This window comes from Plectropomus leopardus, chromosome 7, assembly GCF_026936395.1.
Source record: "Plectropomus leopardus strain MGB_pleo_1.0 chromosome 7, ASM2693639v1, whole genome shotgun sequence".
In the NCBI taxonomy this organism is placed as follows: Eukaryota; Metazoa; Chordata; class Actinopteri; order Perciformes; family Serranidae; genus Plectropomus; species Plectropomus leopardus.
This window is the reverse complement of record NC_142182.1, coordinates 21,314,481-21,328,761: the sequence shown is the minus strand read 5'-3', so window position 1 is coordinate 21,328,761 and position 14,281 is coordinate 21,314,481. Positions and strand designations below refer to the sequence as shown.

Genomic DNA, 14,281 nt, shown 5'->3' with positions numbered 1-14,281 from the left:
CATAATTGTTTTAATCCATTCAGATTTGCAGAGGGTTAGACTGAAATTTAGGTGCTCGGCTGCTGGCATTCTCTAGTGCGCCTGCTCTGTGGTTCCAGTGATGCAGAACATCAGGGTATTTTTTTTATTTAATGTTTTTATGTGCAATTGGGCATCTTTCATAAATTAACAGGGCCCTGCCTCCAACGCTGTATCCATTTATCTTTATAGATTCATGCCTACATGTTGAGAACTGGGTGCAGATCATGCTGCCCCAGACTCTAAATCATAGATATTCTTTCAGTGTTGCATAATAGCTTCTTTAGGATGTATAGATGATTGATTGAAGATTGTGTGAAAAGTTCCATATAAGCACTAACACACTCTAGGTTGAGCTTGACTGAGACATTGGTATTATGAAGTAACCGTACACAGAATACTGAAGCCCAAGCATTAATTTTAATAAAACATGATCACGAAATAACTAAAAACAAACCTTCAAGGCAGTTTACTGGTTTGTAGGAGAAGACATACTTTCTTGACATTACACAGTGTTTTCTTTTTTTCCCAAGAGGTCAAGGGGACAAAAGACCTTAAAAAGCGCATTGTTGAAGGGCACAAGCTTTTCTTGGACACAAGGTTTTCTGGAAGCTATGAACTTTTGCATTGTGCTTTTAGGGGAAAAACTTAACCTCAACAACCCTTTTTTCCCCCAGAATGAAAAACACTACACCTCTTTGATCAAATGCATTTTGATTTAACACTAACACATGACAAACATAATAACCGTGACTTTTCTTGTGAAATGATACCATTGCTGGTGAAACTGGTTTTGCCTTGAAATTGTTACAAGCATGCAGTTTAAAACTTGTAGTTTTCTGTCCCCAGGACATGTGGGTAAATACAGTAAATATGCAAATCAGCAGCAAAGCAGCCAAGTTATTTTGCCCAGAGCAAATGTTTGAAAAGTGAGTGTTCCCCGACTGTAAGTCACTGCTGATCGGCCTACTTTGGAAAAACACAGAGGCTTGATTAAATTCCTGAGCAAAAAAACACAAACCAATAAACATCAGTTGGATACGTGTACTTTATTCATATCTCATATATGTTTCTTTACATTTATACAAAAATACAGAAAACAGTAGAGTTTTCACCCAGAATACCAACCGGGCAATAATTACATTTGCTTTTTGGCACCCAAACTTATTTCCTGCCTAGAGCCATTTGATTCAACCACTGAAGAGGGATGCATTGGATACCTCGAGCCCGAAAGCACTGTTCAGGATGCAGCTCTGCTCACACTTAGATCACACAAAAACCCACATAGGAACAGTATTTAAGGGCAGTAATTCTCTCAACTAATGCAAGAAATTGCTTGCTCTCTGGCTTCCATCCACCAGACATGCAGACTCTTTGTGGCTCTCACATAGACAGGAAAATGGGAGACCATGTTTTTTTTTTTTGTTCACAGCTTAGACCTGTTGCAGCTCATGATACTCATAGACTATGTATAAAAAGCAACTTCTGACATACCTTGTTTGTTAGTTTGGTTGTGGCTATCCTAGCCTGTGTCTCTGTCAGAATACTGGGGACTGCATGTAATTGTCTTCATGTAGAGAAACCTAAAGTGAATCTCTTGGGTCTAGACTGCCATAGATAATATGCTCCAATATGGCTCAAAAATGCATTTTTGAATAGAGACAATTGGCTAAAACCCTTTAAATATCAGTACCACACTGCTAATTTTATATATTCCTGCTAAGAGTACTGCTGCTGTGGGCTATATGAACACCAATGTGGTATACGTTTTTTCTAACACAGACTCTAAACTGCCATAATATGGCACAGATAATATGTCACAATAAGTGTGCTTCAAAAATGCATTTTTGAATGAAAAAAATTATCTTGCAGTTCAGCATAAATAATACCACACCAAATAATTTCAGCTATTGATGCTGAAAGGTACTGTTGCTCAGAACTATGTGAACACCGATGTGGTATACTTTTTTAAAACACAGATTCAATTTTGCACAATATACTCCTATGAGATAAATTCCCAAAATATAAAATACACACGAAACAAGCAGAGTTCCCGGGCGAACTGTTTCCTAAAGGTTACAAAGGCTAACTTGTAACGTGCGGACAGAAATGTCACAACCGCTGCAGCACTGCTTTTCCATAAAAGTGTCTTCCAAATCACAACTAGGCACAGGTCAAGCCAACTTAACTGTCATGAGTTCATTCTTAAAAAAAAAAAAGGAGACAAAGAGAGAGATAGCGGTCATATCTTTTAGTCAATGGTAGTGAGATTACTCAGATCTGCCCTCTTTCTGCTACTACACCGAAACTGATAGGCTTTTACACGCAGAATCAATCACACTAATCAAACAAGGCACAAAACCAAGAATGGACATAGTACAATGTAAGACCACAGACATGATAGAAATACTCAAACTAGATACAGAAACAGATGTTTGTGTCCTGCCACTTAGTTGCTGTCAGCTATTCTCAGCAGGGTGGCCTGATGGGAAAGGTCACAGCCAGCGTGTCCTGTACACACTCTGACGTCTTTACTGATTGTACTGAATAATCTCCATCTTAATACTTAAAATGAGGACTGGGCACTATATCAGTATTATAGCAATATCATGATATGGGACTAGATATCGTCTTAGCTTTTGAATATCCTAAATGTTGGTTTTTCCCAGTTTTAAAGGCTGCATTACAGTAAAGGGATGTCATTTTCTGAATTTAGCAGACTGCTCTATTTCTATTATTTGCCTTTACCATATTAGGCCCCTGGTAAAACAGTGTGTTTTTAGCAGCCTGAGGTGGCTTATGATAATTATTTTCAATGAGACTGAGGCATTTGCACGCTGTGTTTGCATTGCTGAGCGCCTTGTGTTTTTTTGCAGGAGTGCCCTGAATGCCCAGCCTGTTCTCATTCCAAAGTTGTCAAATACTGCCATTTCTGCAGTGATTTTAAGATCCCAATGGCATAAGACACCTCTTGCGTCCGTATGATATGCTGCTGGACAGCGTCAAATGGGAATGCAGCCTGGCGGAACCTGTCGTGTCCGCATGACGCGTCTGGGAGGCATTAGGTTGAAACACTACCAGTAATGTCGTAATATAAGGAGCAAAAGAGGGTAGGTGCATGAACCAACAAACCCCGGAGTCCGGTGCTCGCTCCCTGTCTGAATGTGATGAAGTTTTTTCTACACCTTATCATTTGAAATCGTGCCTAAACCTAATCACCCAAGCTTTTGTTGATGTCCCAGAGTTGGTTGTCATGTGTCTTTGTTGTCTAAACATAACCTCATGCTCTGTTATCCCATTATGTGCTTTTGTTGACATCACGGTAGCACCATCCCAGAACATCAACGGCAGACACAGAGCCTAATATGTAGACGCGGAAGTCCACTGCAAAGTGGCAATTTGTCACGACTTGGGATGAATACCTGTTGGAGTGCCTCAAAGAGGAAAAAGCGCCCAACATCATTGGCATTTTCTCACATTGTCCTATCAGTTGGGGTCAGGGCTTCTGTAGTGGTGATGACAACAAGGTGCAGCTAATATGGTTTGTGTGAAGCTAATGTTATCTCACTTAAATCTTTGCCCCAGCACACAAGCTGCAAGACGTATCTGAACAAATTGTAGCCTTTTACCAACCATCATGAGGCCCAACTGATTGTCAGACTGTCTCTTATTTCTAGGATTCTTATGTACCCACATAGATCTCTGTTTCCCTGTGTCCATTGCCCAAATTCCCTCCACTGGTCCATTTTTAATGCTGGTTTTAAGGTACAGATCTGTGTTTACCTCACAGCAAAAAGCAATTATGCTAATGCAGACTGTTTTCTTTCATATGAGTGAGATATAGATGCATTTTAATGCATTAAAGTAATTCATCAAAATGCATCTATAGCTCACATAATCAGCCAGTAACTTGTTTATAAACCACATAGTTTGGAAGGCTACAATCATGCACTGATGGTCTGGAGGTAGGTACGAGCAGTATATGGGTCACAAAACAAAGCCTTCCCCCTTGAGACCGTGTTTGGAACAGTGTGAAGTTTGAGTCATTTTAATGAACGTCTTCACAATGTTTGTCTTCCTAAATCTCACCTCAGTTACTTTATGTTAAGAATGAAACTTTATGTTAAGGATGTCAGATTGCGGGGAGCTAATATCTTGGATATCATACGACCCCTTGCATAAGGATACGTTGACTAAGGACAGGTGATTTGGTGGCTGCAACTATAAAAGACAGACGCAGTAAGATGCAAAATGCGCTCTGTTTGATCGGGGCATAGTCAATATTTCCACAATTCTTATGATTATCAAAAATCTCATTGTGTAAGTATTATTTGAAAGCACCAAAAGTTAACCCTACAATATCACCACAATATTGATATCGAGATACTTGTTAAAAAATATCATGATATTTGCTTTTGGCCATATTGCCCAGCCCTACCTATAATCCACTGTTGACATACCTTACTTTTCATTGAGCAAAACTTTATGGGAGGCACCCCTGTTTCAATGTTTTTGCCTGTCTCCTCACAGTTCTGATAAGATCTGGTATCAGTGAGACAGCACCTCCAGCTCCTAACTTATCAGATCTGGGAACACACAACAGAGGGAAGGCAGGGAGGGGCACACTGATTTAATATGCAAATGAGCCTGAGGGCTTCTGTAATTGCTGTTGCTGGATACATGTGAATTGAACAATCACATGTCAACTGTTTGGGTTTGACTACCAGTAAATGATTTCCTGCCGTTCACATGATCTATGTACACCAGCGAGAAACAACTCTAAAAGTCAGCACGCTTCTTTAAGGAAGAAAGAAATATTTAAAAGTTACACCGACAGTTCAGTATGTGAAGGAGATGACAGTGCACCTCCTTATGGCGCAACTTTAAGGCAAAATTGATACTTAGGTCTGCATGGCATTCCCATGTGGATTGTGAAAATAACTAAAGTGCATGTCTACAAATTTCATAAACAGTGGTATCATTCTTCAGCATTTCAATGTTTGATAAATGCACTAACTAGCTTTGTCAAATTTGTGGGTTTTATTATTCAAGCACAACACTGATACTGGACAAAGGCAAAGTCAGTAGAACAGATTAAGCCATGAGACTGAACAGTCAAAGCTAATGGGTTTGATTTGTGAGTATATTTGGTCATTGAGTAAACAGTCTGGAATTGATAGCTTGATTTAAAATGTTATAATATAGCATTTGTATATTCAATCTTATAATTTTGTCGTTTTTTTTTTTTGTTTTGTTATTTTTTACAAACTTGCTTTTCAAAAATTTAACGATTTATTTTCTCTTCTTTCATAGAGGAATGGCTGACAAAAATCTCCCCTGTAACAGTTTTAGCTTAACAAGCATCAAAGGTAAGATAAGTAAAAAAAGAAAAGAAAAAAGGCATTGTAAAGCTCAAATTTACTATTGGAGGCCCATCTTACATGTGTCTAACACATATGTTCTGAATTTAGGGTTGCACCAATTTCTCGTCTTCCACTGGTATTGACTGTAATCAGTCTGTTGGCAAATAAAATGGCATACACTGATGTTTTTCCTGTTGTATCACATCAATGTTGCCCAAGCTAAAAAGTAGGGCTCTCAACTAAGGTTGTCTCATCGTTCCGACGACAATATAAAACATGTTTGGGACTAAAAGAGGTCTTCCCATGGGTGCTTTTGGGATAAAAGGATACAGTAAACTCCCTACTGATGCATCACAGAATGCACAGTATTGTTTCCCTAATAAAATTACATTGTAAAAACACGAATCCATGTCAGAAACAGCCCCACTAGGAAGGCCAGGCTTTGAAGCAAATTTTCATAGTGGCCCAACAGTGGAATTACAACTCCTGAGTCTGTCATATGATGCTAATGGACCCTAAAAAGACCTTTTCTCATTGACTTACTTTGGGAAAGAGACATCTGTAAAGTAGTGGATACATTATTTTGAGCATCACATATTTTTCCACTATCATGTTTCAATCATCAACATCATTTTATCCCCATTCACTCAACTTCTAGTCCGCTCATGGGCCCAATGATGTGAAAGCAGTAAGGAATATCAGGGTAAATTCATACCGTGGAAAGGGAGCTTTTTGGCGTCATTCCACTGAGCAACTTTTATAGGACTCGACGGGATCCTGCCTCCAATGCTGTATCCAGGTCTCTTCATAACTTAACTTAAACTTAAATAAATACATTTCTTTGAAGGAGAAAATTGTTGATGTTTTCATGTCGAAAATAGTATGAAATAGACACTGGAGAGGAAAGTATATTATATATATAGCAAAAAGGCTTTTAAAGCAGTTATTTTTTTAAAAAAGGATTTCATGTGGAAGGTTATTTTAAACATTCTTTCATTAATTTTCATGATTGAACTGTAGTTCGAAATAATTCAGTTATTTTCTTATAGGGCTGTCAAACAATCAATTTTTAAAATTGAGATTAATCACAGAATTTCCATAATTAATTGCAATTAATGACATTTTAAAAAAGTTAATGGCCCTATTAACAGCCCTATTTATTTTTTTTATATAATGGAGATTTGTTGTTTCCCTGGCAACGAAAGGGGAATAAATAACAACAAAGACAAAATATACAACAACAAAAACATCAGTTTTGGCCCAGAATTTCAAAATCGGTGCCTCCCTATTCAGAATGAATCTTTTTTGTTTTTCAAAAATAAAATCCTGGATCGATAGAAGTCATCCCTGATGCTCACATACAGAATGTTGTTGCAGATTTCAGTGGTTTAAATGTAAGTTATTCAAAGCAGCATACCATATATATATATATATATATATATATATATATATGTGTGTGTGTGTGTGTGTGTGTGTGTGTGTGTGTGTGTGTGTGTGTGTTTTTTGTTTTCCATGTATTCCATTCACAGAACCCAAATCACCCAAGCCATATATACTGTCAACAACAACATCATCAATAACATCATCATCATATGAAGAAATGTAACTTGTTCAGGAAATGTGTTTTTGGGGTTTATGATGTGTTAGTATATACTGTAGATTGTTCTTTAAATGTGACCCATTAGTAGAGGTGCTCTTAAATGATTGCTTGAAACATTTCAGTTGTATCAACAGCAGTAGCTCTGTGCTGCCACCAATAAATAAATACATCACACACCCCCGTGGGTACAAGCCTGAACCAGACAATGTGACTACACCTTGGCACTACAATGTTTGACATTATATTCTATAGGAAAACCCTGGACTAAGATGAGACTGCAGAGCTGTTGAAGATGTGGTTAACATGAGGGTCACCAGAGGTAGTAATTCACGCCTCCGTTCATACAAAAGATACCAGTGTCAGTGTCACTCTCTGCTTTGCTGTTTGAAGATGAACTGGTGGATCCAAGAAACACAGCCAGACTGTAGCAACATGCTGAGGGGGGGGGGTTTACCCTCCAATAGTTCATGATGCAGCAGGTTCTGATGGAGGACTTGAGGGAGCGAGAGAATCCATTGGGGGTGTGATACAGGGGTTTCTCTCTGCTAAAATGTCTGTCTTTTTCAAAAGCATGGGATTAATGCAGTCTTACAAGAAAGGCAAGCTTATCCATACGGTAGCAGGCGTGGTTTACCCAGAGGAATCCAGAGAGCAGTCAAAAACAGGCCATTTACCTTTACGATCTCACTATGGAACACAGCTTCATGTTTGTTATTCATCACCTGGACACCAAGAGGAGAAAAGAGTAGAGCCCTGTGAGAGAAACGTGTGGGGAGAGGTTTCACAACTCAGTGTCGGGCAAGGACCCAAACAATTTTTTTTTTCATTTACAAAACTGTAACAACAGATTTATGTTTTATTGCTCTACTTTAACATTATGTAAAAAAATCTCACCAATCACGCTGAGGAACATCTAAGGGTAGAAGCGTTACACTATTGCAATGACGTTCAACTTGTTTCTGTAAATGGGAAAGACAGAAAGAAATGTTGAACATCAAACTTCACCTCCTTTGACTGGCTGATATGTGGACGGTGTTGCCACTGTGTAATCTCTCAGGCTCAAATGCTGTCAGGACCACTTCTTGGCTTCATTGTTTTGCATGTGAATTCACGTAAAATAAATGTTCAAGGACAAAATGAATGGAAAAGTTAAGTTATCTCGAAGTCTGTAAAACAGTCATAATATTATAATTTGAAAGGCAAAAGCCATAATGATGTGTTCATATATATTAGGATTTTTTTCTCTATTCGAAGAATATACTTTGTCTTATAAAACAGATCTGAACCTTGATCATAATTGGCTGTCTGAACACATTGTAAAATACTCCACCAACAAACAGTAAAACTGCACCAGTTAGTGACTTTCCCACCAAAATTAACACATGGATGCAGGTTTTTTAAACATGGGAAAAACCACTTAAATTAGTCTACAGACTGCTTTCCCACTGCCAGTAAAGCAGAGCTGTGTACACTGATGATTAGTCAAAGATGATTGTGCCTGTGTGTGTGGGTGAGTTGTTTTGGTGTGGCCGTTCCACATCACAGACTAGCCAGAGAACAGGTAAAGAGTAGAAGGCAGCATGGAAAAGCGTCCTTAAAAACTTTATGGTGGTTAAATCTCTTCATATAGCTCTTACTTATTCACTCTCTCTTTTAAACTTAGTGCAGACTCAGTTGGATCGATTTGAAGCACTGCTTAGGAGAAGACGAACAGTAATTAGTGGTGGCAATTCATTGCATCTCACAGGTTGGGGAACTGAAATTAGCGTGTTCACATGGGGGATGCATTTCCATCAATGCCAATCAGAGCTCAAGGCATTAAATATCTGTGACTATAATTTTTGTTATAGTGGTTAGTAGGAAAATATATGGTTATAATGTAGGGCTTTATCTGACTCAGATTTATGCCAGTGGAATTGGATAAGGCAGTTCTATATGACTATTTAATGCTTTCCATACAAAGTTTTAAAGTTTGAACGGGCTCAGCTGGACTTCAATGTGACATGGGCATTCATGTCATATAGGATATAAGCTAACTGCTTTAATGATGTCATAAACAAAATGTCTTGCTGACATAAGACATCAATCAAAAGCCTGAGACTGGCTCATATTAAGTTGCTGCACGCTGTACATTCACCACTTCTAAGCAGAGGGTCTCTCCCCTCGCCCCCCCGGTGCTGCATGTCTGTAGCTCCATGTACCAAAGAGTAGTGTGAAAGTCAAGAGCACTCACTCCGCAGCAAAATCTGGGGACCAAACAGTCTCGAAAGTACACTGCACAGGGCAAAAAACAACTGCTCAACTTGAAACAATCACAGTTGACAGTCTCTGACTGAGGACTCAATTCTGCGACTTTCATGGGGCTAGCCCTATTATAGTGAATTTGCAACATAATGAACTTTTCTCTTTCTTTTTCCTAGCCCTTAGAGGTGACCTTCTCTGGCCTCATTTTTTTCAATTAATTTCAATCCAATTTCATTGACAAAGCCAAATATCAGAAATCGAAATTTGCCTTGAAGGATTTTACAGCATATGACATCCCTCTGTCCTTGGACCCTCACAGCAGATTTGCACTGACTGTAAATGCACACCAAAGAGGAAAAAGAAAACAGCTCACTTTTCTGATATTTCAGCATCTAGTGGGGGTGCAGTCGCTTCTGTTCCTGTGAAGGATCCACGTTCTCCAGGATTCTGTTGAAGATCGGCCTCGTTCCTCCGTGATCTGACCTGTTTTCGAGGTAGAAATTCATTTTTTATACCACTGCTCTCAGCTGCAGCTGAAATCAAAACAACTCAGATAAAAAATGTCCGCACAACATCTGGGTAAAGGTGAAAGGCTGTTGCCGGCTGTCATTATCCCGGGGAACAAAGCAGCAATAAAATAGGCCAGTAACGACCAGTCCTATCTCTGGAGTGCCTCAGGGAATGAATAGGCTTAGTGTTAGGCATCAAAGGTCAGCTTACCTTCCAAACAAGCAGGAATACAAGAGCTAGGAGTGGGATGAGCAGTAAGGAGAGGAGGCTTCGCTCCATCACCTCAGTCAGGGTGCGTGGTTCAGGATCTGGGTCAGGAAGAAATAAAAATTAAAGAAAATACCCAATGAGCCAAAATCGCACAGAAAGCCTTCAGTGGCATTCAAGTGTCAAACTACATAATTCAAACATCAGATAAATAATAAACAGAATACATTTTTTGAGTGGAGTGGGACTTAAAAGTTGTATCCAATAACCATGTTCTTGTTATCTACCCATCCTGCCAAATGCATGACACCAGACAGACGCAAAAACACTCCGATGAATGATATCTTTCATCAGGCATTTTCCATTTGAGGAGACAAAGTGCTCAGCTGAGCCACTGTTTGAGCAAAAAGGAAACACTTCAGCGCTACTGCTGTGTTATTACAATCAGCTAACAGAATGCTGGATTCTAAAGTTTTCTTAAACATCTTACAGGATTAAAGGAATTCTTCACCAACAAAATGGCAATTTGTATGTCAATTAAGCATCCTGTGTTACGTTGAACAAAACTTTGTTTTTATCACATGCCTCTATGGTGAACAAAGAATCCAAAAACTGAGTAAATTCTTGATCAATTTAAACAACAGCAAAACTATATCAAAACATCAGTTTACAAACTCACACAACTTGTGCAGTCTAATTCAAGTCTCATTTTAACAAGTTGTATGCTCAGTACTTCCCAAACATATGCATTTTTACCAAAACCTGAATTTTTATAACACCCTTGCATAGGACACTTGGGCAACTTGTTCCCACAACCCAAAATTTCAAAGCCTCATTAGTCTGAAGTTTGTTGAATTCCTTTGTCCAGAGTTCAAACACACGTACTTGCCCAGGTATGCTTGTTGTCCATACATAAGACATAAGACATAAGAAGTTTTTTAAATCATTAGGTTTTAGCAAAAAAATGCATGTGTATAAGAACTGAGCATACAACTGGATATATGAGACTATACTTCTTGAGTTTGTAAACGGATGTTTGAGGTCAATTCATTAAAAAAATTTTCTTGGTTTTTGGATTCTTTGTTCACTGTTGGGGAATGCAAAAAAAAAAACGTTTTCACAAATTCAGTGTAACAATTGGTGAGTAATTGACATACAAATGATGATTCTGTGGGTTAAGTATTCTTTTAAGTACTTACACGATTATTGTGTAAGTTTCTATACAAAAAAACAATTTACTGAACATTCTTTAGAAAATGTAGCACGTGACAAGAGTCTCGACAAGGCGGGTAAAACAAAGCCAAAGATAAGACATGAAAGAAAAAATGTGATGAGGAATTTGCCCTGCAGAGTGTCATTAATCATGTGACAGCAGCTCCAGGGAAATGGGCTGACTTGCTGTGCAATGTGACAAAATTTTAGCAGACAAAAGCTGCCGCTTTGACACACCAGCTGGGCTGGTTTTGCAACCCCATCATTACCCTGACACTTGTTTTCTCAGAAATACTGAGAATTGCAAACTTACGTGGTTTGCAGCCTGTTGCACACACTGAGCCTTGACTGCTGGACGGTGGTGATTCTAGGGGAAAAAACACAAAAAAGACGAGTTGGTGAGTTTAGGGGTCACGGGAGGAGACGAGCACAAATTGAGGGGGAGTGAAGAAGGGGGGAAAGGGTAGTGTTAGTGCCAGATGATGAAAACATTTCTTTGTCAGGTGCTAAAAAGTCAACTCAGCGCCGCCTTTTTTTTGCCCACCCTCACACATAGACACACAAAAGATCTAATCCAACCACTCCGGCAAAGAAAAGCCAAACGCTTGGGAAGATTGGAAGATTGCTCTGAAATCAACACGTACACAATCAGGTTTCGGCTCCTTTCTTCCTTTTCACATGCGCTACCTGGGGACACCTTCCCTCAGTGCTGTGAGTCAGCCGTGTCTCAATGGGCGATCTAAGCACTGAGACCGTTTTGAGTTTTTATCTCACAAAGTTCTTGTTGGAAATAATGGTTCCTGGATTAAAAGCTTCTCAGCCACAAGAGATCTGTCCTAAATAGAACCTGTTCACAGTAGTCCAAAGAGGGCGGCGGGGCATTTACAAGCAAAAGTGAACTAGTGACTGGAATGTTGCTGGTTTGAATCTGGAGACTCAGAAAATGTGTGTGAAGTGTGACCTACATCGTTAACTGTCTACAACGTTTTTCTACAATAAAAGACTTAAAAACAGTAAAAGAGTTGGTTAACCCAAATCATAAAAACAACTACTTTCTCACTTTTCTGGTTGTATTTAAATTTGGATTTATTTGTTGAGGCTTTGAGAAATCCACATCTGTCATGTGTTTCACCAGAAACAATACTCTGGTGTCTCACGAACCTTGACATAAACAAATTTCATTGGAACTACTTTTTTGTGTATTTTTTTTTTTTAAAAGACAGATTCCCTAAAAACCAAGGGGTGACCTTGCTTTAAGTAACAGGTGGGTGCAGCCCAGTGACACCATGGGGACAACACTGGTTAGGTACTGTAACCATAGTGTAACCCCAGATTTAGCATGAATAGCCGCAGCTGTCACTATTTCAGTGTTTTTCAGTTCATTAATGCTAACTGTAATGTTTTTGGTCATCTAAAAAGTTGAACTACAAGTCCCTTTGGGGAGTCCAGTAAGTTTATTGTTATCATGGTTTTAATCTTGTTTCTTGCTAGTGCAAATTAGGATCATTACAAGTCAAGCTTTAGCGAAAGTTCAGTCAGAAAGACTATACTTTTGCATGCTTTAGTCTTTAATTTACTTGACATACCATCTGTCACTCATTCCTTGCATGCACTCCTTCAGAATTTCTTCTTCATAAAAACACTTTTTAAAAAAAACACACAAATCATGCATAGAATGTCTTGTTGGTAGCCATTCAGATGATTTAATCTTTCTTCTGACAAGATAACAGGCCAGTTTCATACCAAACCCAACTGAACTGTGAAACTGAAACCCACTGACTCACAGAGTTTGTGGACACTTTATCTTCTCAGCTTTGAGATCATTTCTTTATGTAAAAAAATGCCACAGTTGTATCACAATATGGGGCTCCATCCCATGCTTCTTATCAAACACATGTAGATGCACTTTCCCAAAGAAAATGTATGATTTCTTTGCCTCTCCTGTAATGCATGTAAAGACAAATCCACGTTTAAAGTGAAATCCAAACAGCCTTATCCAGAGGAAGCTGGCCTGACTTTTAGATACCCTGCCAGTCTTGTTATTTCATTGTAGTATCCTGAGCTCATAGCTCAGCGTGCAATCCACTACAGGGATGCTGCAACAAAACCATTTCAAATCACTGGGTTAACGCCTAAGATGTCAGTTTTTGTCACAGCTTTTCTCCACAAGCTGCAGAAATCACAGCTGTGTCTTATTTTGACTTTAAACCGTATGTGTGTTTTTGCTTCTGACTCTAAAAGCTTCTTAGCCAATGCTGTCACCCCAGGGAAGAGGCACATCATACACATCCCCTTACTCCAAGAAAACAAAACTTCTCCTCAGTTTACCTCTGATTTGATGAGAATGTCAACGACCAAATATTTATAAATCACAAAGTAAGGCTTTCTATTAAAGTTGGAAGACCTGATAAAAGTAGTGAGATATGCAGAGTAAAGTCTGCCAAACATCATTAAAAATATTTAGGCAGTGAAAATATACTGCAGGTGACTTTGAATAAGGCCATGGACTCCATTCCTCTTATTCTACATGGAGTTAATGATGGTGCCAACAACAAACATGCTATGCTGAGCTGCAGTCACCCACAGCTCTGCACCATAATCTATTTATCCAGAAACAAAGCATCAAGGACCAGTGGAGCTGCAACTAATGGCTATTTTCATGATGTATTATTCTCACAGGTGGCAAGCTGCTTGCTTTATCTAACCAGCGGTCCAAAAACAGTTTGAAATGGATTTTAAACAGAAAGGAGACAAGAAGACAGAAAAAGCTTTTTCAGCACAAATGTACAGATTTCAGCATTTTTGGGGACATTTAATTGACTGATTTTTTTAAAATATAAAAATTTCTATTGATCATCACTCATTAAAAACGTTAAATATTTTGGCTTTCAACCTGTGGCCAAATGGTAGAAACTGTTAGCATCACAGTGCTAATGTTACCTAACCGTTATTAATGGATTTAACAACAAGGTCAAGCCGTTTTGGTGGTGGTGTAAGTTTGTTGTGACCATTTAACGGCTCAATGTTGAATATTAGCTACTGCTTTTGTGTTAGCTGGTTGTAGTCAGGCAGATTAGGAGGAGAACAGCTATGGAGATGGCAGTAATAGAAAGTTTACTGATCCAAC

General features: G+C 38.8%; 1 protein-coding gene across 2 annotated transcripts in view; it reads right to left on the bottom strand.

The window, feature by feature from the left end:
* Positions 1 to 1,048: 1,048 nt before the first annotated feature.
* The window catches only part of kitlga (kit ligand a), a 41,103-nt gene continuing 27,870 nt past the window's right edge, over positions 1,049 to 14,281 (bottom strand). The window contains exons 6-10 of one of the 2 annotated variants that reach the window (XM_042496332.2): positions 11,468 to 11,521; positions 9,946 to 10,043; positions 9,599 to 9,708; positions 7,876 to 7,940; positions 1,049 to 7,734 (exon numbers count right to left, since the gene is read on the bottom strand). In XM_042496332.2, coding sequence (XP_042352266.1) covers positions 7,910 to 7,940; positions 9,599 to 9,708; positions 9,946 to 10,043; positions 11,468 to 11,521 — 293 coding nt within the window. In that variant the 3' untranslated portion in view covers positions 1,049 to 7,734; positions 7,876 to 7,909. The remainder of the gene's footprint in view (positions 7,735 to 7,875; positions 7,941 to 9,598; positions 9,709 to 9,945; positions 10,044 to 11,467; positions 11,522 to 14,281) is intronic. The other variant, XM_042496333.2, reaches the window with a different exon arrangement.